Source organism: Adelges cooleyi, unplaced genomic scaffold, assembly GCF_023614345.1.
Source record: "Adelges cooleyi isolate 19-005CV unplaced genomic scaffold, UGA_ACOO_1.1 ACOO_flye_CR_arks_rails_tigmint_CR_PRNA_574, whole genome shotgun sequence".
NCBI classification, from domain to species: Eukaryota; Metazoa; Arthropoda; class Insecta; order Hemiptera; family Adelgidae; genus Adelges; species Adelges cooleyi.
In genome coordinates, this window is record NW_026096268.1 from 14,500,640 (window position 1) to 14,524,561 (window position 23,922).

The window sequence follows — 23,922 nt, forward strand, 5'->3', positions numbered from 1 at the left end:
AAAGTCTTAGACTTTAAGGTCTATGAAGTTTCTTTTCTGAATTATTATTTGTCTTCTTCAGCGCCTTATCCTAATCAAATTGAGTCAACCAGTCGGCAATGGCTTTTCTATCTAAAAATGATTTTATCTACTTAGCTTACTTCTAATCTCTTACTTACTTGGTTTACCTGTACCGTACCTAGAATACCTACAATATACCTCCTATCAACATGTCCAATATATTCGCTAATAGCAATTTATTGCATAATTTAAGCTACCAATTCACAACGTTTAACGATTAATTAATTTAATTTATAATAAAATAATTTATCTTGTACTTAACACTACTGTTATCCTTGATTAATGTTTTTTTTTGAAATAACAAAAAACATTTCATCGTTCGTTTATTTAGGAAAGTAATAAGAATTTTTTATTTTTTATTTAAGAACCATATACCTAATATCTAACCCGGGTAAGTAGTAAATTATAAATTTAAAAAATAATATAGTCTAGAATATCTTACCGGTGGCGTAAAAGATGGTTTGATTTGTTTTTCCAAAATCATTCCGAAGTTGTATCGGCTTATACATGGAACCGATTTCAGTTTTTTTACATTTGTAATCCTCTCTTCAGGATTTATACACAGCAGCTGTTTTATGGAAAACAACGAAATATTATTATATTGTTTTATTATGCATTTAGGCTTAGAGTACAGAGTACAGAGTACTTGATATTGTTATTAATAATATATCATTTATCGTCTCTATACTCGAAAACTAAATAGTTTCTCCTTATGTTTTATTGCCGTAAATTGCCTCCTATCTAATGAAAATATACCCACCATAATTAATGTACAGTCTATATGTCCGGTTATTGCCGTCCAAGTCTATTGTAATCAGATATATTGCGTTGGACAGATAATCGAAAGTTAATTGAAGTATTTTATACGGTCATGAAAACCGAGCATGAAAAAAAATTCGAAAACGGTCATTAGTTAGGTCAATCTAGACAATAGTTAATCACAATAATAAAAAAAAAACTATAAACAATAAATGTATAAATCATCTTAGTTAAAGTTACGAATAAAGCTATTCGACGAATGGAAAGTTATAGTATGTTTGTAAAAAAATGTATAGTTTTTTTTAGAGTCCATTAATTTGTATAAACGATAATTTGTCTTATAATAATACATTCCAGCACACAGTATTCTACACAATTTTAATTTCCAACAGTTTTTGGTTACATCACTGATAAGCCTCACCTTTTGAAAGAGTATTCCCAATTGATCGGAACACCTCGGTGGTATTGGTGTAGTACTAGTTGAATTCATAATCATAGTCCTAACTTCTCGAGGTGATGTATTTGAATGTATGTCGTACGGTCGACATCTGGACATGATTTCATAAAGGGTAACACCTAGTGACCACCAGTCGACTGCATACGAGTAACCGGGACATTCACCCAACGAGCACAAGTACACTTCAGGGGCTGGAGAAAAAAATGTAAACATAAACTAGTTTTTTATGGTAAAAATATTAACTATAAAAATATACTCATTATTCGTACGTCGTATTATTTATTTATATACACCTGAAAGTACAGTAATAATAATACAATTGATACAAACTATGACAGAAATTAAAAAAAAAAATATATATATATAAAAGATAACAAAATAATCAAAGAAAGTAAAAAAATAATTTAAAAAATGTTTTTTACACATTTATTATTTTAGTGTCCCAATACTATTAGTTATAATATTAATTAAACTATCTACAATGTACTGTTTAAATTAAATTATACACGTTTACTTGCTTGTAATCAATTATATATATATTATTAATGTATTATATTTTTATTTAACACTGTAAAATGTGTAATTATTTTTTTTGTAATCTTTTCCATGTTTTTAAAACTTCTTATTTGTTGGTTGGAAATGCAGAAATAAAAATACAAAAAGTACGAAAATATTAAATCCAAAAGTCACGTAGTCGTCGAACAGCTAATCGGATTAAATGTATGTTCTTAGACACACCAAATGTTTTTCCAGACAGTTTAACATTTAATTTGGAAACACATGGTAAAGTATTACATGTTTTATTCAAGCTTCATAATACTTGAAAGACATAATGTTAATTAGCAGTAATCGAATATGTTTAAATGTACACTCTATTATAAAAAATATAAATATAATACCTATGTAGGGTTTTGTTCCAGATAAAGACGTCGCTACTTTTTTATCGATTAGAGTAGCGGCTATGTTGAAATCCGTGATATGTGCGTGACCTGAATGGATAAAAAAAATAATTTATCACAGTTACTTTGTCGGAGGTTTTTTTGGTAACATGCACCAACATAATATTATTCCATATTATATTTGTCATCTTATGGGGATAAAATTCTCATATCAATGTTAACTTATTATAATAATCGTTATAAGTTTGTTTCCGTGCTTTTTATTGTCCGACCGCATAAGAACACGGCCAGATGTATTATTTGTTTTGAACTATAAAGACAGAATTGAATAAACCAAATAAAATAAGTTAGTTAACAACAACAATAAGTTGTAGAGGTCTAAAAACTTTTCAAAGTATCATTTTGGACATTTAAGAAGGTTATTATCTCGTTAAACGATTTACACGGGGGTTTGATGCATGCGGGTTTAAGAAATCCAATAAAATATTATATTTTCCTTACCCTCTTCGTCCAGTAATATGTTTTCCGGTTTAATATCCCTGAAACACGTTTTCATATTAAAAACATAAATAAATCATGTCGTTTTGTTTATTTTTTACATTCCTGTCGTGCAAAAAAGCAAGGAACTCCAGATGACTCGTATTTAAACAAAAAAATGATACGGGTCGTTTTATTTTTGAGCTTCATGGAGTTTTTTTTTTTTTTTTTGGCTGACGACAGTAAAGTATAACGAAAACCAGAAAAATCCTGAAGAATCGTGCATAATTAATCAACAAATAAAATATGATGCCGGTTTTTTTTGTTGTGGACAACCTAGAATATGTGTCTAAAATAACGTGAAGTGGTAGTATCATTAAAAACTCAGACGCATTAATCATCTTACTAACGACACATAGGTGGTGTAGTAGAAAAACGTGCGTGAGAGCATCGTCGCGTATGGCGAACATTTATACTAAAGTTGTTGGTGACAAGATGGTAGATCCTGATTGAAGATGACACGTAGGTACATCAGAAAATAAATGATAAATAATTTATCCAAAAAACCGAAATAAGAAACGACAATACTTGTTTGTGAATCGACGAGAACCAAAAGATTACAAGTGACATTTTGCCATTTTCGATAAAAACCTAAAATTAACTTTCATTTGAAAATATAAAATCAAATAACGCAATTTAGCAAGTTACTCAAAAACAGTCGTTATAATTAAAAAAAAAAATAACATACAATAACTCAACATTTATTTGAATACCTTTAGAAGCAAAATACTTATAACGGTCCAAATTTTTAAGAGAAGTAAGAATCGATAGTAACTAGAACACGGCCAGAATTATTATTATCACATAATATTAATTTAAAATATGCTTATAACATATTTGATAATATATTATTTTTGTATGAAATAAACATATTCTGTCTTAACTCACCTAAGTACAATACAGTTGACATATATATTTACCTGTGAATAATTCGTTCACTCTGTAAGTACTCCAATGCTGAACCGATTTCACAAGCAAAGAGTTTAATACAGTTTTCGTTGAACTTGACGTCTTGACCGAGATGATACCTCAGGTCACCGCCCAATAACAGATCAGACACCATAAAAAGATCTTCTTCGTCTACAATAGTTATTATTATAAAATATCAAAATATTTCTTACATTGTAATAATTATTGTTAACAGTAGGTATACATGCGACGAGCGTTTTGCTTGTACCAATAATAATTGAAATTCATAAATTAAGAACACCCAACTAACAATTTTAAACGAAACCTAACAAAAATAATAGTGCTCATTTCAACCAAAGTTTTTATAAATAAAATATAAATGTAATAAAAGACGGTAAAGCTCGCAGAAAACGTATATCTCTCGAAATACAGGTATTTTTGGAATTGAAAAAACGGCGTGCGTTTAAAAATCGGAAACGTTCCTTTAATGCGGATATTTTCTCTTTGTCTCCGTGTTAAATGAGTATAATAAGTTTGGCTTTAGGGAGAATTTCCTACCTACTTTAATCCCGGGTCCTAAATAAATAAATGAATAGTGGCGTAAACGTGGTGCCATAAATCGCAAAATGAAGTGCGATACGACAAAATGTACTCAAGTAGCAAAATTGCCTACACGAGGCGCCGTTTTATATTAGTATTGAATTCAGTAACGTTCATTATGTGTTATGCTTTCGTGGCTTTCCGCTTTGATCGGACCGCCCAACGTTCGATAGTATAGAGATAAAAATTGACTAGTATAATTAATGATTTGATGATATTGTGTCACCATCAAGTATAATATTGTTGTTTTATAGTAAGACCGAATGTTAATAGAGATTTTTTTATTATTTGAAAGCTTCGTGACCATAGGGGTAATAATATTGTCTATTTATATGAAGAAAAAACTTACCTTGAAACGAAAACCACAAATTTACTAGGAAAGGATGTTCAAGCGTAGTTAATATTTCCATTTCCCTTAGAACGTTCTTCAAAGCGTCCCTTTCAATACATCTGCTCTTTTGCATGTACTTCATTGCGTACATTTGTCTGGAATCTTTCTTTTCGACTATGCAAACCTAAAATTTGATCAAGAAATACCGGTAAGTACTATTCGCGTTCTATACAAAAGAAGGCGATTATCAAATTGAAACAGTCTGTACGGGCACCGGTCGATATCGATTCCTTAGTTTGGTAAACCAACTTACGATGCGATTCTTTGTTGTCTTCTTGTTTGTTATACTCGCATACAATATGATAATCCGACAGTCCTTAGTGTCGTGAAAATTTACATATTAAGCAAACGTTAGTGGAACGCTGCCGATTGCATACCAGCCAGACTAGCGATCATCAGCTTGTCTTTCCTTTCGTTTTTACCTGTCACTACAACATCGGCATACCGTTGGGATTGCCCTATATAGACCTGGTTCAACACACGTTGGCCACGAAGGGGAAATTGTCACACATGTGTGCTGTCGAAAGGTCTCTCTAGGGACTAACGAATAACTGTAGTATGTGTATTCAAGTATAATAATGTAAATAAAAAAATAAGCGCATTCAAGTATCACATCATTTGGTTGTATTTTTATTAAACTAAAGAATCGATATCGGTTGTGGTTCTCTATACCCATCATAAATAATACAAATAATGTACTCGGTTCTGTAGTTCCACAGAGACTTTTATGTGTGTGTATATATTATATATAATATATACACACGTGTACATATTGTAATATATATATATATATAATAATATGACATTTTCTCGATACTATGAGTTCTATAGTCCTCAGTTTTGTACTCCTAAGACCTACTTTCAATTTGTAATGATGTTTTTGTAAACATTTCAATCGTGGCACAACTATTAAATATTAATTTGTTGCTTATTGTTAATAGTTACTATTAGGCTCTATTTATATTATAGGTTTAACAATACGCACTACTTTACTTTGCTCTAAAGAAATCAATATTCATAAACTACGAGTATTATCAAAGAAAAACTCAAATGGTAAACAAAAATAAACATACAAGCGTATGCTTAAAGGAGTAGTATATTTATACCTTTTTATGTATTATGTTGTAACATTGCATATTTATGTACAATATATAAATTACTCAATACAAATCTACAAAGTAAAGCAAGATTATACAAATATCGCTTTTTCAACGTATTTTTTAAAATAATATGACGTGTTATATTGTAGTAAATTTACAAATTACATAACAAATATTTACAATTAATCATTTTAATCTGTATGAAACTATGATAAATAATGTGCGGTGTTGTTGCCGTCGTATAAACGTAGTGCCTATAACAGGTCGGCTTTAGAGATTATTTGATTAGCCTATTGTGTTGGAATTATTGATCGTCGTACGTTTTGTTAAAGATTTTCTTTTGCATAGGTATAGTCTTTATGTATTATGCTTAAAGCCCAATCCATCCTTGTAATATCTAAATCTATTAATCTTTATAGTTATTTAGTTAATTTAAAACAAAATTTAATTTAGTATCTAGTAACCGCATTATATCAGTCGTATACTGTTTTTTTTATTCGTAATTTATATTATTATTTGTTTATAGTTCTTTTTACACATACTACATTTGAAGAATATCAATCTGTGACCGTGGTTAGTATTCCCCGTCGATCTTGATCAATGCATTTTTAAAAGTTTATTTGATTTGTATTATTATTTCTTACTGTACTTATAGTTGAGCATTTCTTGTTTTTCTTATAGTTATTTTTAAATTTAGGAAACTAAATTTACATACAAATTTGTACTACTGTCTACTTTACATTGAGTGTTTGCTGAATTTGTACAGGTTAATGGCTTAACGCGAGACTTTGTTGACCTTAGTCGTAAATTACAATACAAAACAAAGTAATTATTCTGAATATTTAATGACATTCATTATGCATAAATTCAATCCAAAATATCATAATACAAGAAATTGTATATGAATACAATTAATGTATAAATATTTATATTTTTTCAACTAAACAAGTAGCTTGATTTTAATATAAAACTCTTCGCTCACCTAAAAAAAAAATGCCCAAAGCATAATCTGACAAAGGACTTCAGTTAAAAGTTTAATTTGCAAATAGTATCAGACATGATTAATGATGCAAAGTTTAGCTTAAATGGATTATTTGTCTCTCGCAATGTTTAAGAGTTAAGACAACGTAGGTAATTGGTAGTTCAGAGATGAAGTTTAAGTTGTTAATTGTATAGAACACAAAATAATGTTATTCAAGTTTTATTTATAATAAATATTCAGATAGTATTTTTTGTATTAAATGTATAGTATTTACTAAATATATTCAGTAAAACTTCCTCGAGTAAAAATTGAGGTAAACATAAAAATACACGTTGATTTAAAGAAATATGTATGTAAGTAACAATGACTTTGGATCTGCATAATTATACCGTATAGATAAAACTGAGATAAGTGCCGGTTAACAGGAAGTATTTAGGGGTAATAACACTTATCAAGTATTAACGAGCACAGCGATGATGGCATTTGATTTAGTGCGTAGAGGTCAGAAGGAGCAATGAAAAAATTGAACTCGAAGGAACTTAGCAATCGCCCCAGACAAAGGTGAACGCTAGACGGACAGAGTCGGGAAAACCTAAATTTAAAATAAATGGAGATCAAACAGCGTCAAAGATAGACAATATAAATGAAAGCAATTTGAAATCCTGGCACAGAGTCTAATATGGCCTGTAAAAATAAAAATGAACATTTTTTTTTTGTTATTATGTTACTAGGACTTTTCTTTCAGCGAAAAATTTCCTCAAAGAATATATTATAATAAATGTTAGGCCATATTTTCTGTCGTTAGTTTTCGCTACGGGTAAACAAATAACGATCATAGGTGTGCATAAAAAAAAAGAAAAGGAAAAAGAGTCATTTGAAAAATAAAACAGACATTTGTGAGAAATGTTTTTATCTTTTTTATCCGTCGTAAAATCGATTTGTTTCAAAAGTAAGTTGAATTTATTACCATAAACCCGACTTGGGTGTTTTGACCACCATAATCGTTTACCACTCGGCCGTCTTTTATTGCACAAAAAAAAAAATTGTGTAATGCGTGATCTGGAAACTAAAACGGGGTTCAGCTATGAATGCCTTGCCGGACCGTGGACGTGCTGCCATGAAAAATGTATAAACCTAATTTTAACGGGATTCATATTTTTACATAAATTATAATTTAATCGATTCGGTCAGCGAAAGGAATTCATCACCGAGTATAACATATCACGCTTAACATATTATTTATAACCCAAACAAACTTGAACAGTCACCCTAATTTGTCATTGTTGTACAAATATTATTTTCTAGTACAAAAAAATAAAACACCTTAACAAACGTACGCGGTAAAAATGATGATTAAATAATAAAATAGATTTCATTTAGCAATACAAGGTTTTAAGTTAGAACTCGTATTACATACATAATTTGTACCTAATACGCATTGCGCCGTACACTTGAGTGACTGATTTAAAAGTTTATAGTGTAGAACCGAGTCATTGATCCGTTAATGTCAATTAATAATAATTAAATGCTATTAATTAACCACAAGTTCGTCGAGACCTCTCATACCAGAAACTTTCAGTAAACTATTGGCGTTGAAAGGTTTAAGCCAACTAGGCTTTTCACTAACGAACTAACATGAAACTTACCTTGCCGAAACTTCCTTTGCCGATTGCCCGCAATATTTCAAAATGATTGAAGTTCACTGAAACAGAAATTTAAAAAAAACGTGTTATTATAATAGTAATTGACGTTATGTTTAATCGCATAATGTGGGCGTTTTGGGCATTATATTTGTATTCATTTTAATATAAAATTAAGATTTTGAAGTATTTCTTAAAAAAACTTATATTATTGTATGTTAATTTGTTGATGTGAAAATATTTGAAAAACTGAATGCTCAATTCCATACCTACTCGCTATAGTATACTTAAGTTTCTAAGAATATTATTCTATAATGAAAAATTAATCTCTTAAAATCGAATTATACGATTTGAAGAGTTGTTTTTTAAGTAAAATTGTACTCCTAAAAATTTACCAACAAAAAGTTACATCAATTTATTAAGCATACATTGTATTAATAAAGCATATATTATAGAACTAAAAAAATGCTAATACTTCAATAACAAGTGTTCAAGTGCTTTGATGGTATTACTGTTTATTTATAATATTAGCGAGATTGAAGTATTCATTAACAATCAAACTCGATATAGATTATTAAGTATCATATTTCTGCAACGTACTGTGATTACTTTATACCGGGTTAGGTACTTCACACTAATTAAGTTTGAAATGGTAATGCGCCAGAGGGAATACAAAGCTACCTAGTATAACCTAATATAGTGTAGTCCTTGTATAATATACTAAATTTTATATCACTAATTAACTGGGTTAACTTGATGAATATATATGTTTTATCTTAAATGTGCAAGTGGAAAAGTAAAGCTAGTGAAGGAGGTGTATAATTCACAAGCATTAAGGGTTTTCTTCGACAAGAAAATAACAAAGTACTTTGTTTTTAAAAAAAACAAAGTTTGTTTAGACTGTTTTAAAGTAATATATTTCCTTCGATGATGAACTGAAAGAATTATATTCTGCTGTGTGTTGTTGTTGTGTGTATCTGTGTGTTGCACACATAAACAGTTTTATGTAATTCATATTTGCTAGATAAATAATTACTTTAGTTGGTCAACTTGTTGATTATAAAATAGCTGTTCAAAATCCAATGTTGTATAGTTTCGATGCGGCAACTGAAAATGGTATTGGTTTCAGAAAGAAGTGTTTTATTTTTATTTCCTTTATTTGGGTGTATCTGTGTGTTTGTGAACACAATATCTTTGAAATCGCTGAACCGGAACTTTTATACTTACCCTGTATTGATCAAAAATCGAAAGAAAGGAAAAGTTGTTATTGTGAATATATTATTTTGAACGCAGTTTTATGCATGAAGGTCTGAAATTAATTAGAAAGTGGCCCCAATGTATATAATGTCCTCATTTTAATAAATAAACTATCTCAAATGATAAATATAATTAATCAATTTCGTGAGAAAAAGAATAATAAATCAAAACGGACTAAAAATACAACTTTAAAGGCAAAATTTAAGAACGAATTTATAATATTTATGTATATAATCTAAAATATAAGTAAATTATTTTAGCTTGCCGAAGTTCATTAATAACAATAGCTAATGTTTAAAATATTTAAATGAAAATAATATTTTGAATAGTTAAGAGTTATGGAAGAAAAATTCTGAAAACAAAATTTATGCCCAAGTCTCAATTTAAGTATGTTTTTTTTACATAATGGTGATAAAAACAGTAGTATAAGGAAACACGTTTAAGAATGGATAATAATGTTGACGGACCGAGTACTTTTTAGTACTGAAAAGAATAATTTTTTTCTCAAAATACTAATCAAATTGTAGTAACAAAGCTACGGAAAACGTGTGGGTGTTTCTGTGAGACATTAATTAAAAAAATATGTGGTTATTGTGGTTACGAGGGAAACAAAGATTGTAGCTGTTGGGTATTAGGGTTTTCCCTGCTGTGTAAAGCCTTATTATATGACGGGGACCTCTAAAATTGACTGTAGTTTCTTTTGAAAAATAAATGTATGTGACTATTAAGTGTCATTCGTTTGGAGGCGATTCGTATCTCCTACTGTTGTACCTTTACGGGCGTATTGCCCTGATGATCATTCTCAATCTTTAAACCATGCACTGACAAAGCTATATAAAACATTGATCCGCTTATTGTATCTAAAAGGGTCTACAAACTATCACGACGATAGAGACTATGATCGACTACAGACCACAATCTCTATATCCACTGTAAGTGGCATCCATTTTCAACCGTAAGCCGATTTCGTTGAATATTTGGAATATTTTTATGTTTGGTTACTTTACCGTGTGTGCACAGTAGGTAACGATCGAAGCACTTGCATATGAATAACGATTACCGTGAACTCCAAACAAAAAAAACTGATATCATTGTAGTGTAATAAAATGTACATAAAAATACTTCACTGCTGAGTTTGTAAAAAATGTAATGTTTTTATTTTTTAAATCTCCACATATTTTAAGTGGAATCTGTTTAATTAAAACAAATCATGATTCCAACGTGTAATGATATATATTTTTTTCAACTACAGCTGTAGTTTGAATACTTCTGATAATGCAAACTCCACTCACAGTCTTCTGTTGTCTGTGCTATAATTTATGTCAACTTCCGAGAATTTCTGTAATATTATGAACCAGCAAAACAAATAGTAATAGTCCATTAAAATCCTGTCATGTCATGTTTGTGTCGTTTTTAATCAGCTTACAAACGTTGGCAATGAAACATATTTTAATTATTCTGTAATTAAATAATATTGATCTCAATCATTTATTAAAATTATATCTCAAACAACTGTGTATAGTGCTTAGTCCAATAGAAATTTCAATTATTTTTTATAACATTAATCGATTGCTTTTAGTTAATAAACATTTTTATTCGAAAATAATATTGAGATCTGAACCATTGTGTCAACGATTAAGTAGAAAACTAAATTGCGCAAAGCAGGTTGTCGATGGGCATTACAAGTTAACTATAACAGACTCATTAAAAAAAAATTAAACGCCTCTATAGCTCTACTGCCGGTAATAAAAACATCAGAATAGGGATGGACAAACTGTAAAAGTAATTTTATTCCTAAAAAAAAAAATATAATCTCATGCTATAAAAAATGTGAATATTAAATTCAAATCGCTTCAAATATTATTATTATGAGATAATACTATTTTTTTACTTTTATTGGAAATATTAATACATTTTATTGTACGGCCTAACCTAATGTTATAGTATAACAAAAAATATGCTAACTTGCCTCTGATTACTAGTATCATCATAGATATTAAATAATTTAACAAAGCTTTTAGGTATTTAATAGTTATTATTTTCGGTTTTAATTATACGCGCTTGAAGAAAGTCGGTACTTATTTTTAAATCAAACTGGCGACGGGCGTGTGAAATGATATTCATAGTATTTGTGCACAATTAAGCTTAGTTGACACTTGACTCCAGTTTAGTGATAGTGTTGATACACACAGCTTTGTGATTTTTGTAACATAAAATAGTATACAATTTCCAAGAGATTCAAAGGCACAGCTCTTATTGTTACAGAAATTTAACCACAGCGATTTTGTATCAAACAATGGCTAAAAGCCAACCGGGATACTTTATAAATTATGTCTCGCAGAGGGATGCGTGCCGTAGTGTGCACTAATGGTTAAGGTCGTACAACTTAAATAAAATTATTTAGGTCACACGACTCATCGCCGCTCAGCGTCCACCGAAAAAACAAAATCCCTACTTTTGCCGTATTAAAATAACATTCAACACGGAAAACCTATTGGCGTCGCCCAAAGTGGTAATCGTGTAGTGGCCATAACGATAAGCACTATAATGAGACTATATTATATACATGTATACATATATATGTATGGAATTTAACCCTGGGGTTTTGATGCCAAGCTTTTGAGCATAAATTAAGTTTTAATAAAAACAAATATACGTATACATATACCGCTTTTCCGCAATAACTGTATTTATGACGGAAGTTTGCCGTAAAAGTTCAAAACCGAGTATTCCGAACAAATGCGAAAATATGCAATGTACAAATTCTAAAACAATAGAGAACATCTGCTATACTTTGGACAACTAATGAAAACAGGACTTCGATGATAACATTTTTTATTGCTTTTATTGTGTTTAAATAACGACACTTTGGTTTTGGCGCACGTTTTAGATAAATCCAAAAGCTATGATACCGATACGCCTTATAGATTGAAGGTTAGGTTCGTGGCAACGAGAAGTTATTGAATATAGCGTTAAAAACGAAAAAAAATAACACTTGTTAATAATTTAATTATTTATGGTTGTCAGCCAAACGACGTTGCTTAAAGTCAACAAAATATCATGTCTCTCTCTCTCTTTCTCTCTCTTCAATAGAACTTCTTATCGTGTTTCTCAAAGAGAAAAAACTGGGTTTTTTTTTAAAAAAATTGACATTTATACTTGCCTAAAGCACACCGACTTATAGGGCGATTCGTATCAGCTGGTGGTGTTTTGTAAGACTTTGTGCTACCAGCAAAAACCGAAACAAATAGATCACGTTCGAGTAATTGAAGTGACGGCCGGAAAAAGTCTTCGGAGCTATTTCATAAAATCGATAAAGTTTTTGTCTTTTTACCGCAAGTTTTCCGTTTTTTATTTTCCCACAGCGAAACGTTGTGATTTGTAATTTTTACTGAAGAAATCCTATGGATTTTTAAAATACGGCAGAAAATGTCTAAACGCTAACCAGTAGATGTTAATTAAACAAACGAGTGTGGAGTGTTGATAAAGTGTTTAATTAATTATTAACACAACCGTTAATACAAAGTTTTAATATCCATCAATATAAACTATAAGTATATGACTTCTTCTGTCCACCTGATTGTCTTTTATAACTATATCAAACATACTGAACACATAAGATTAAGCTCAAGTTTAGCAGCCGAGATCAGTGACGTTCTGCGACGCCATTTGAGTTTTTTTTTGTACCTAAAAACACATATTTTATCAATCAATAAAATATATTAAGCTTTAGGTCATTTGTGTTTATTAACTGGTTTAGTTTGATTGGTGATTAAATAATGGGGGACAACATTAATTGTTCTTAATTATTGCGCCTCACTATAACAGTTACTTTTTAAATCAATCCTAACGTTATATGGATCTTAGGCAAGATTTTCAAGGCCAGGAAAATCCTGCTTGTATATTATATTATATTTGTGGACAAAAGTCATCAATCAAATAGTGATCCAAAATTTAATGTTTTTTGCCACAAAATTCATCGGGTTTTTTTTTTTACAAAACAAACATTGTGACTTTGGGATTATTACAGTTTGATTTAACCTGACCCTATATGGCTACAGGTCACACATACAGTCATACTGTATAGATTGAAGAACACATCAAGGTGAAAGTAATAACATGTTAAGGACATAAAAATGATGTTCTTAAAATAATTATGTCATATTTACTTTAATTTAAAAAATACAGATTATATTATAAATCTTGTGTTGAAAAAAAAGTATGTAAAATGATAGTGTGATCGTTAGTCTTAAAAAAAAAGTTACACGAGAATACACGAGTGATACTTGCGGAAGACTTCTCGAGTGTAAAATGCGTTTAAAGTGGTTTTGAAATTCTGGAAATCTGAATTTCCAGTATGCAGAGCAGGATTGTAAATTGATTTACAACTTAAGTAGCGGTAAAAAGTTTATTTGAAAAAAAAAGGAAGCTGAAAAACAAACCTACCTATATAATATAAATTGGGTTAGTGAAATCCAAAACATACCTCGTTAATGCTGATAACCGCAACATCATAATATACCTATATATAATATTAACGAGGCAGAACTTTTCGCTTCGGTATTCACATTTTCTCATTACAACAAATATTTGAATATAGAATTAGATCCATTTCGGAGGGTTGGCGTGATTAAAGATAATTGTAACAGATACGCATTGCTGCCGTAATTATGTATCTATATATAATTTTACAAACCCTTTATGTGAAATGTATTCATACAAAGTCCTTTTAGACTGAAACGATAAATACAACACGAATAATTATTGTAATAGTGTACTGGTTTATATGAATTCATATGTAAATAACAATATTTACTAACAATAAAATAAAACGGTTTTGTGAGCAAGGATTTATTTCGGGCACTGACATCCAAATGTCCCTTTATAGCTTTACAAAAAAACAATGAATTTAGAAGAAACAAAATAAACCAGTAAAAACTTAACAATGTTTTTGCCAAGAACATAAAGAAAGGAACCAAATAAGATCTTTAACGTGCGAGTGGAGTGGCTGGATTAAGTATGTTTATATAAAACTAAATAAATTAAAAAATATATATACAATTAATGTGTTGTGTACAATTTAATATTATATTCTATGATAAATGTACAATATAATGTATAATATTTCGGTTTTTGAGTTAACAATCGATAATAATATAATATAACCTACTACACATATATCAATTTATATTTTAATATTTAAGCAAACAATTAACAACATTAGAACCTTTATTAAAAAAAAACTTTATTAAAGGTTAAAACCATCGAGAATATTTTATCACAGCATTTTAATTTAATTGTTTTACATACATTAAAAGCGTTGAATTGAAATAGCAGACTTAATTATTCGTGCATACATAACTAAAACTTTGTCTAATCTCAAATATATAGGTCACATGTATTTTGGACTCAAGACGGTTAGCGTGCTTTGGGTCACTAAAATTACTCGAGTCAACACTCAATAGAGTCTGGCTTGACTCTAAATAGTAAATAATTATACCCTCTTATGCACATCGCACGTTACCACACGACTTTCGCTGGTTTCGGGTTTTAACATCGAAGTAACACAAATTACAAAGTTACTCTACGATTAATACGACATTTAATGCCGTCATAAAGGGCAAGTCGTGTAATTCATTCGTATTATTTATGAACTCAAACGGATTTGCATAGAAACCAATTAAAACGTTCTACCTACGGAATTTCATATTTTAAATTCGGTAGGTACTTAAACGTTGTTAATCTGACGACCTGGCCTTGTATTTTTCCACAATAAACAGTTAAAGACAAAATCATTAGTGCAGTTAAATAACATTCAATGTTCGAATAATTTGTATGTTCTTTCAGCGCTTAAACAATACAAGCAAATTCGCAATTAAGCAAATACAGCTGTTATTCGAGCGTTAACGTTTCGCATAAGAAATTTCCACTAATTAAAAATGAAGTAGATAAAGTTGATAAGTAAAGCTCTTTGATTTATTCGTTTTCATTGAACGAATCGATGCCTCGTAAAAAGTGTAATACAAATATTTTAACTAAAAGAAAAAATGAGCTATTATGAGATTTTTTTTTTTAAACGGACAAACAAGACATGAATATTTTTAGTTAAAGATCGAATTAAAAAATATCTACATTATTTTTTTGTCAGTGGATAATACTTTTTTTATTGTTATTAAAAAACAAATGTCATGTTTAGCAATAGTAGAAATTCTTAAATCCAACAAAAAAACTCAAATATAATAATCGTGTTATTGACTAGACTAAATATTCTTTCAAGCCAAATAAAATAATTGTATTTGATGGATTCAATATTAGGGAAATAATATGGTTATGTAAATTTTATTTGTATTCTTGTATTATATAAAAGAAAACAGATTTATTCTACTTCAGGCTACGAAAACACTAAGAGAAAAAAAAGCAAGAGAGTTAGTTGCTACTCAAAATGCATTAAACAATGAACTATAGTTTTATATACGTATATATTTTTTATTTATTTAATACTTTTTTATATAGAACAATGTAACGTTATTTTTTCTAAATTTAGTTACTATAATGCACTTGAGAGTTTGGTACAATATACATTTCAAAACCCCCTCAGTTAGGAGAAGGGGTAAAACTTTATTTTTCTATAGAATTTATCTTTCCATAATAAATAATATGTAAAAAAAAAAGTCTTTAAAAAGTTTGTTTAAAAGTTACATCTATCCTTATCTCAAAATCTGACGACTCGATCATAAACTTGAACTTTTTCAGTTGTTCTTTAGTTTAAAAATAGCTTAAAATTTCTAACAAATATTTAATTACAAATTATAAAGAAAATAATCGTGTTACGTGGTTTAAGTGCGATGAGTGTGATGAACAGAAAATACTGTATCTTAACTGTATCGTCGACCAATTATTTAATTAAAAAATAATTGTAACAATTATTACGGATTAGTACTTACTTTTTGGTGTTTGAGAGACCACTAAAATATGGCTAATAATTCATTAAACGGATTATAATGAAAATGCACGTAACTGAGCATTGAAATTGTTAAATAAAACGTTATACTTACAAAAAAATACATATTTATTTAAATATTTGTTAACAGAAAAATATAGTATTTATTTTGAAGTAACAATCCAAAAACTCTAGAGGATGAAGGATATGGCAAAATGCATCGAAACCGTGGATTTTAATGAGATGTATTATGTATGGTTGACTTAAAGACTAACCACACATAAAGCGGGTTAGTTAAATATTCATTTACTTCTGGATTACCAACTGAATACTGATCTTTATGTAAATGCAATTGGTGTTTGATTATGAAATTCCATTCCATGTAAATTATATATGTAATATACATATATATATATATATATATATATATATATATATATACATTTTTGAAAAAATGGTTAACATAAAAACAAACTGTTTTGTCATTACGTAATCTATATGTGTCTATTAAAATGTATTTTACAGATTTTTACTGATATTGTAAACTTGTCAAAGTGTATTGTATACTAATGGTCTAGAAAAAAAGGAATACATACAACAAAATCATCAAGTTTTAATGTAACGCGAATACCTATAAAGGCTATGCCCATATATTTTGATTAAAAAACTATTAGATTTCACCCATGTCAACGCATTCGTAGAATTATTTATGTTCACTTATATTGAATACGAGTAAACAAAAACCATTTGTAACGAAAAGAGCATTTTAAACGAATCAACAGTTTACCGACAAATAAAATGAAATAAACACATTTCGAGTTGGGCGTGGACAATCGTTTGCAATGAAATTAATTCAAAAATATATTACCAAAACCTGCTGCATAACTCGGGTCACGTACTTTTGTTTGGTTTAACATATATATTGATACCAATTTGGTTTTGCTTTCTTAAGATTTTTTATTCTGTGCGCGAAGGTGACCTTTTGGCTTTAACGATATTGCATTGGTGTGACCGATTTTTTCGTTAGATAATGTCAAGTTGATCATTGAAGTAACTTAGGTTGATATATTTTGTTGTATTCTCGGTAGGGTAATTCAGCTATTTGTAAGGCAGTCTACTGTTATCTAAAATTGCTTTTCCGTAAGCCGATCTTATCTCATCGTTATGAATGTAAAATAATATATATATAATATATTGTATTATATTTGTTACATAAATTGTATGTTAGTGTACTCCATGAATTCCAAAAGCGTTATCAGTTGTTCCCAATGATCAGAAAACACATACATTACATTACATTACAATTTAAAATAAACACATATCTGGACCTATTTCGCACATTTTTTTTGAAGATATATTGAATCAATTAGGTATAAAACAATAATATATCGTTATTTTTAATATTTATAAATTTTACTCCCCGTTAGAAAATGTATTATAATACGATAAATGTTATATTTTCCGTAGTTTTTAGTATATATATAAATAAATATACTTTATAAAAGCTGTACAAAAAAATAAAAATACAGTTTATATAATATATCAACTGTTTCAAAAGTATTATGCACACACAGATTCCTCGAGAGAATTTAAATTCACTTCAAGAATATTAATAAATGACAACAAAAGTTTAACGTGCTTCAATCTGCTGTAAATGGCATTTATTCACATTAGATACCATTTTTTTGCCGTAAAGTTTCAATATTGAAACCGAGAAACCCAAAACTTTTTAACATTGGGGAGTTTTTTTGAAGATATTCCTATAATCCTTGAAAAATACTGTGTAATATACAGGACGTATAGTATAAATTATTAATCGCTGGCAGCGTGCATACTTCCAAGCGGTAAAAAGTATTATCAATTATTCAAAGAGAAAGAACATGATCCTTTTTTTTAACAGACAACAGTAATAACGCAATTATACTACGCAGACTATACAACTACGCCGACCAACTAAATAATTAATTAATATAATAACACAGCGCAATTTAATTTCTGTGTTCAAACAATACAAGTGCTTTGTAGTTATTAAATGTTCCACTTAACAAGGAACAGCATAATAGTGTTTATTTATTTAACCTAATTATCGTCGATAGCTCATGAATTATACGAATATTGATTTTCGCAGAAATATTATACATAGGTCGTAGTGTAACTTTAAGTGGGTACATAAATTTAGATAATATTTTATTAAAAATAGGTATATTGCAAAATAATTGATAATAATTTTTCATATTGTTAAAAAACCGTAATTATGCGAAGAAGTGTTTTTATAAGTAAAGTTACTAGTTTTTTAGGAACTTATTTTTTAGGGAGCGTAGTTTTAGGTAAAGAAAACCGAGGAGGTTAGGTTTGTACAATTATAATACTATCCACACGATCAATTGGAATTCAATTGATTGTGTTGAGCTGTACAAGAGAACTATAGATTATTATTTGTTTTGTTCAACGATAATTCTGTTTTATTGATTTTGTGTGTATATAAATACGCCTTACGTTGATATCAGATATGATTTATTAAAAGTCTTTGAACACCCACATACTCGTAACACGAAGATTATTAATTAGGTATTCTTATGACAAAGGCAATTAATCTTTTAAACATAATATCATGTTTACCTTTATGTTCGACTTCAAAGAAGAAGTATGATGTTACATAAATCTTGTACATAAACTTACAATATTATATTGTGCACATAATGTTTTTAGCAAGAGTATTACACTATTATACCTTATGATACTGGACGGATTATTAATACATTTAAAATAATTTCCCGTTAAGCGTACTATACTTATAAAGCCTGCTTTGGTTTCTAAAACTACAGTAACTAGTAAAATTACTATAGTTATAATTATTTGTTTAGATAAAAACAAAAAGCTAAATTTCGAGAGGTTACTTTTACAGAGTACAATTATTGAAAATTTATTTTATTCGCTCGAGTGAGCAGAGCGGAATCCAATCAAGTCATATTTCGTTGTTTATGGAAAAATAAACTGTACAATACAATACACGAAGGATTGGGCGAAAGAGCTATTTAGCATATTGCACCTGTAGTAAGGCGTATTATATAATAAACTATAGTGTAGGTACTATCATAGAAACGAATTGTGAGTTATGTCCTTCGAAAAATGGAGAGAGGATTTATCTTTTTTTTTTTTTCACCAACACTCAAATATTGGACCTCAAATTGTACACAGCAGGTGAGAATCACAAAACTTTTGGATACACACGAAAATAGCATTTTTCCGACCCAATGGAAAAACTCAATATTCGATCGACCCTCCGCTTCCTTTGCCATAGGCTAACGTGACAATAATACCGGTATAGGTTGTGCGCGAAACGATGTCAACATCAACTTCGACTGGGTTCATAAAATCCCCGACAAGCATAATGTCTCCAGAGATTCAATGTCTACGAAACGTACGGTTTACTTTCATTTGTGACATCAGCTTTCAAAAGTTTACACGGTACGTCCACTCGACTGTAACATGCAACGTGTGGAATTATAAATATTTGGTGTTAAGTTATGAAAACAATTCATGCATATCTATTAAATGTAAAATACAGAAATATTATTAAAGTATTTTTTGTATTCATATAATATTTTGATTTCCAGTAAAAATAATTTAATAAATATATATACATATATATGTTTTCGTAAAACTATATATAATTTGTGCGTCAGTTAAAAAAAAAAAGAAAGCAAGCACATCGTGAATAAATCATTTTGTATAAATTATTACTTTTTACATTCATATAACAATAATTATATGAATAAAAAATGCGATTCAAAGCGCGTTGACAATGTGAATTAATTTTTCTTTGACCACACGAATTGGTATTGCGAATGTCTTTTGTCTTCGTTTATTGAGAGATAAATGGTTTTGCGTTTTAAAAGTCTACAAAAGAATTTTTTAAACATTTAATTTATTACTAACAAAGACGGTTCGGAAAATAAATTGAATACCATTTTTAATGGGCTCTCATTAAATATGCGCATTTCTAATTTATTATCGTATAACCTACCGAACTTCTTATTATCCGCTACACACACACACACAATATATATATATATACATCCGCTATCAAAAAACTTACCCGTGAGCTACAATATCAAGTTTAGCCGAATAAGCCACACAGCTCAAATAATATGTACCTACCTACTTACAGTGTATACATCATAATCGCTGACGGCTGCGTGGTATAATGTATTCGCCGAGTAAAATAAAGCAACATATTCGAATATGCCATTTTACCTGTGCTTATCTAATAACTTGTCGAACTTGACAATACAAAGCGAAACAATTGCGGCAACACGCTAATTCGATTTTATTTAGTTTCCAGACCTTTTCTAAGGTATAGGAGCGACCGGCACTGTGGAAAATATTGTTTGCCGACCGTTTTATTTGTTTCCGTTCAAGTTTCACTCTAAAGAGAGTTTTACCTTCAATGTGAATAATGAGAAAAAAAAATCACAATGCAAATGCCTTTCTGTCATAAAACGGGTATTTAATCAATATTGTAATGTACACAGGCTGACGAAAAAAAAAATTATTTTATCATGGAAATTGAACTGCTATAAAATATAACAGTTTTTACCAAGTTCAATTTGTTTTATACAGAAGGGACATAGCATTTGGTCGCTAAATCGGAGCAAGTCTCGACATTGGTTGTGAGTACACAAGCTGTGTTGTTTCTAATAAAAAAAAAAAAATTTATTTTTGTAACTATTATCACTGAAATTATTAAATCTGTATTTTCGTTCGTCTTCGAGTACAAATGAATAATCAATAATTGTCCAGACAAAAAAGGCCTTGAAAAAAAGCCAGCTTGGTGAAAACGGTACGTAGTGGGATCGGGGCGATGACAATTTTGTAATCTGTACCCGGTAGGAATTATTATAATGGAATGTGATAAAAGCCCTCTCAAGAAAACGTGACCATAGTGTTAAATATTTTGTTTTCAGTTCTTTGAAATATTTAAAAAAATGAAGTACAAATTAAAAAAAAAGACAATATGCGTTATTGGAACATCAGATATATCTTCAGTCTAATTTTCAAAGTTGGAAAACTCAATCGTTAATATATTACAAGTATACATCTAATCGTGTAAACAATTCATAGTTAACCGTATTAATAAGTCGGTTAAAAAAAATGTACTTCACTAGATCAACATAATTTATCGTTATAATAGAAATCCAAACAGTTACATTCTCATAATGTAAGACCAGAGTCCTCAAGTCTGTCATGTGTCACAAACATAAATAACTTGGCGTTTCTTTCAAAATGTTATTTGAATAACCATAGAAAACTATTAAGTTCTGTAAAGTATTATATAAAAAAAAAATGTATTAAAAATAAGGAGCAAGGGTCTTTAGTTTCATAACCTGAACACAGAGTTCATATTATGATGTTTAATTTTGTATTTTTTTTCTAAATTAGTGAAAATTATAATTCTATAATAGAATTTTGTTTGTAAAATATATTATTATTATTTATAGCCGAATTCGTAATTTATGTTTTTACGCTGATTGTACAAAATATGCTATATGTATATAACAAACAATATCTATGAAGATTTGTAAAACATGAAATGAGATAGGCGCTTATTAGTTCATATAGATACATAATATAGTATAATATTATATAAAATATTACACAGCACAATTTTATTGCAACAAAGTTATCGATTTTTCGTAAGGGTTTTCCGGACCAACCCTCTATACATTTTTAATGGAATCAAAATAGTAGCTTAACTTTATATATTATGTACCTGGGACATATTATTTTATATAAAATATTTTAGAAACTATATGGTTATAGCTGAGGTGCGCTGGAGAAAAACGTAAAACTTCACAATAACAAAACTTTTTTTTATTTAATTTTTTTTTAACCTAAATTGTTTTTTTTTGTTACTTACACTGCCGGTTGGTTTTGTGTAGTTTTTGCATTGTTGATATGTAGACAAACATATTTCCATCAAAATTTTAAGACTATTTAATTAACACGAAATGGTAATTTATTTTACATACATTAGCATACAGGTTAAATACATAGAATATAAATTTGAATACGGACTATTCGTGAAAGTCATACGTATTTAACTGTAAAAATATGTTTACCAAACTTTTTTTTTTGATCTCCCAAAATAGACTTTTATAATATCATGATTCATTAATATTAATCAAGCTTGTCTTACCAAACGTGAAACCTGCTAATATAATGTTATACAAGGACGCATAATTTAAATAAAAAATAAATTTGTTCAGAAACTTTCAAAAATATGATTTTAAAAAATCCATAATTTAAGTGTTTTACTGATAATGATAATACGGAAATACAAATAATAAAATATTTCATTATAGAATCCTAAAAATATCAAATTAAAAATATTTTCTGCCAAATTTATTAAAGGCACTAACTTAAATCTATTTTATACACGCATTGAACTTAAAATTTAGCTGTCTATGCAAACCGTAAGCAACTTAATGTCATTGCAAAAAACAGTTTAGCCATACCATATTTCTCTTAAAGCAATTTAACGACAGATCAAAGAAACAAAAAGACCCATAGAATAAATCATGACGAAATCAGATTAAATTGTGGAATTAAATAAATTAATACTAAATTACATAAATCAAATAATGAGTTAGGAAATGATTCAATCACTGGTTTGTTGCCTTTCTGGCATTAAGAGTAATGTGTTTTTAACATAAATTATAGCACAACGTATAAAATATTTAAAACGTTTCGTTATACAGCTAGAGCTAATGTAGAACATCTGTGTTACTATCAAAAAAAATAATAAAGACTTATTTCAATTTTCATCGGTTCGGTTATTTAACTAATTATTTATACGCTATATATTATATTAAACTTAATTTAACATAATACTTATACATTTTTATAAGTATAAATTAATGTTATAGTAAAGTTATAATACAGGGTAACGGTACCAGTGATTGACACTATAATCCAGTCTTTTGGCAATGCAGTGTTTTTCTTTATATCAGATACATTTTTTTTAATGAGTTGTTTAACAAATTTATCTCAATGGTATAAAATATCTTTTGTCTGATATAAAATCTTATTCTATATACTATCTGATACAAAAAACACTATATTGCCAAAAATTGGGGTAGTGCCAATCACTGGCACTGTTACCCTAGACGTTATAATTACTTATGTAAACGGAATATTTTGTATCATAGAACTTTTTTTTAATAATAAGAGATTGAATCATTTTTTAATTAAATACCACAAAAACAGTCTTGAAACGTATTTAAAACTGTTTTACTGTCTAACTTTGACGATAAATTAAGTTTCGAAAGAGTTAACAACTTTTGGGTACCGGGTTAAACGTTTTACTTTTATTACACAAAAACTTTAAA

The 23,922-nt window shown here is 28.9% G+C and overlaps 1 protein-coding gene across 3 annotated transcripts in view; it reads right to left on the reverse strand.

The window, feature by feature from the left end:
* Positions 1 to 23,922, reverse strand: part of LOC126843372 (serine/threonine-protein kinase 32A) — a 79,138-nt gene that overhangs the window by 2,584 nt on the left and 52,632 nt on the right. For 2 of the 3 annotated variants that reach the window (XM_050580876.1, XM_050580875.1), the window contains exons 3-9: positions 8,341 to 8,396; positions 4,571 to 4,736; positions 3,633 to 3,792; positions 2,677 to 2,714; positions 2,176 to 2,265; positions 1,241 to 1,467; positions 503 to 628 (exon numbers count right to left, since the gene is read on the reverse strand). In XM_050580876.1, coding sequence (XP_050436833.1) covers positions 503 to 628; positions 1,241 to 1,467; positions 2,176 to 2,265; positions 2,677 to 2,714; positions 3,633 to 3,792; positions 4,571 to 4,736; positions 8,341 to 8,396 — 863 coding nt within the window. Of the gene's footprint in view, positions 1 to 502; positions 629 to 1,240; positions 1,468 to 2,175; positions 2,266 to 2,676; positions 2,715 to 3,632; positions 3,793 to 4,570; positions 4,737 to 8,340; positions 8,397 to 9,370; positions 9,442 to 23,922 lie in introns of those variants that run through there. The other variant, XM_050580877.1, reaches the window with a different exon arrangement.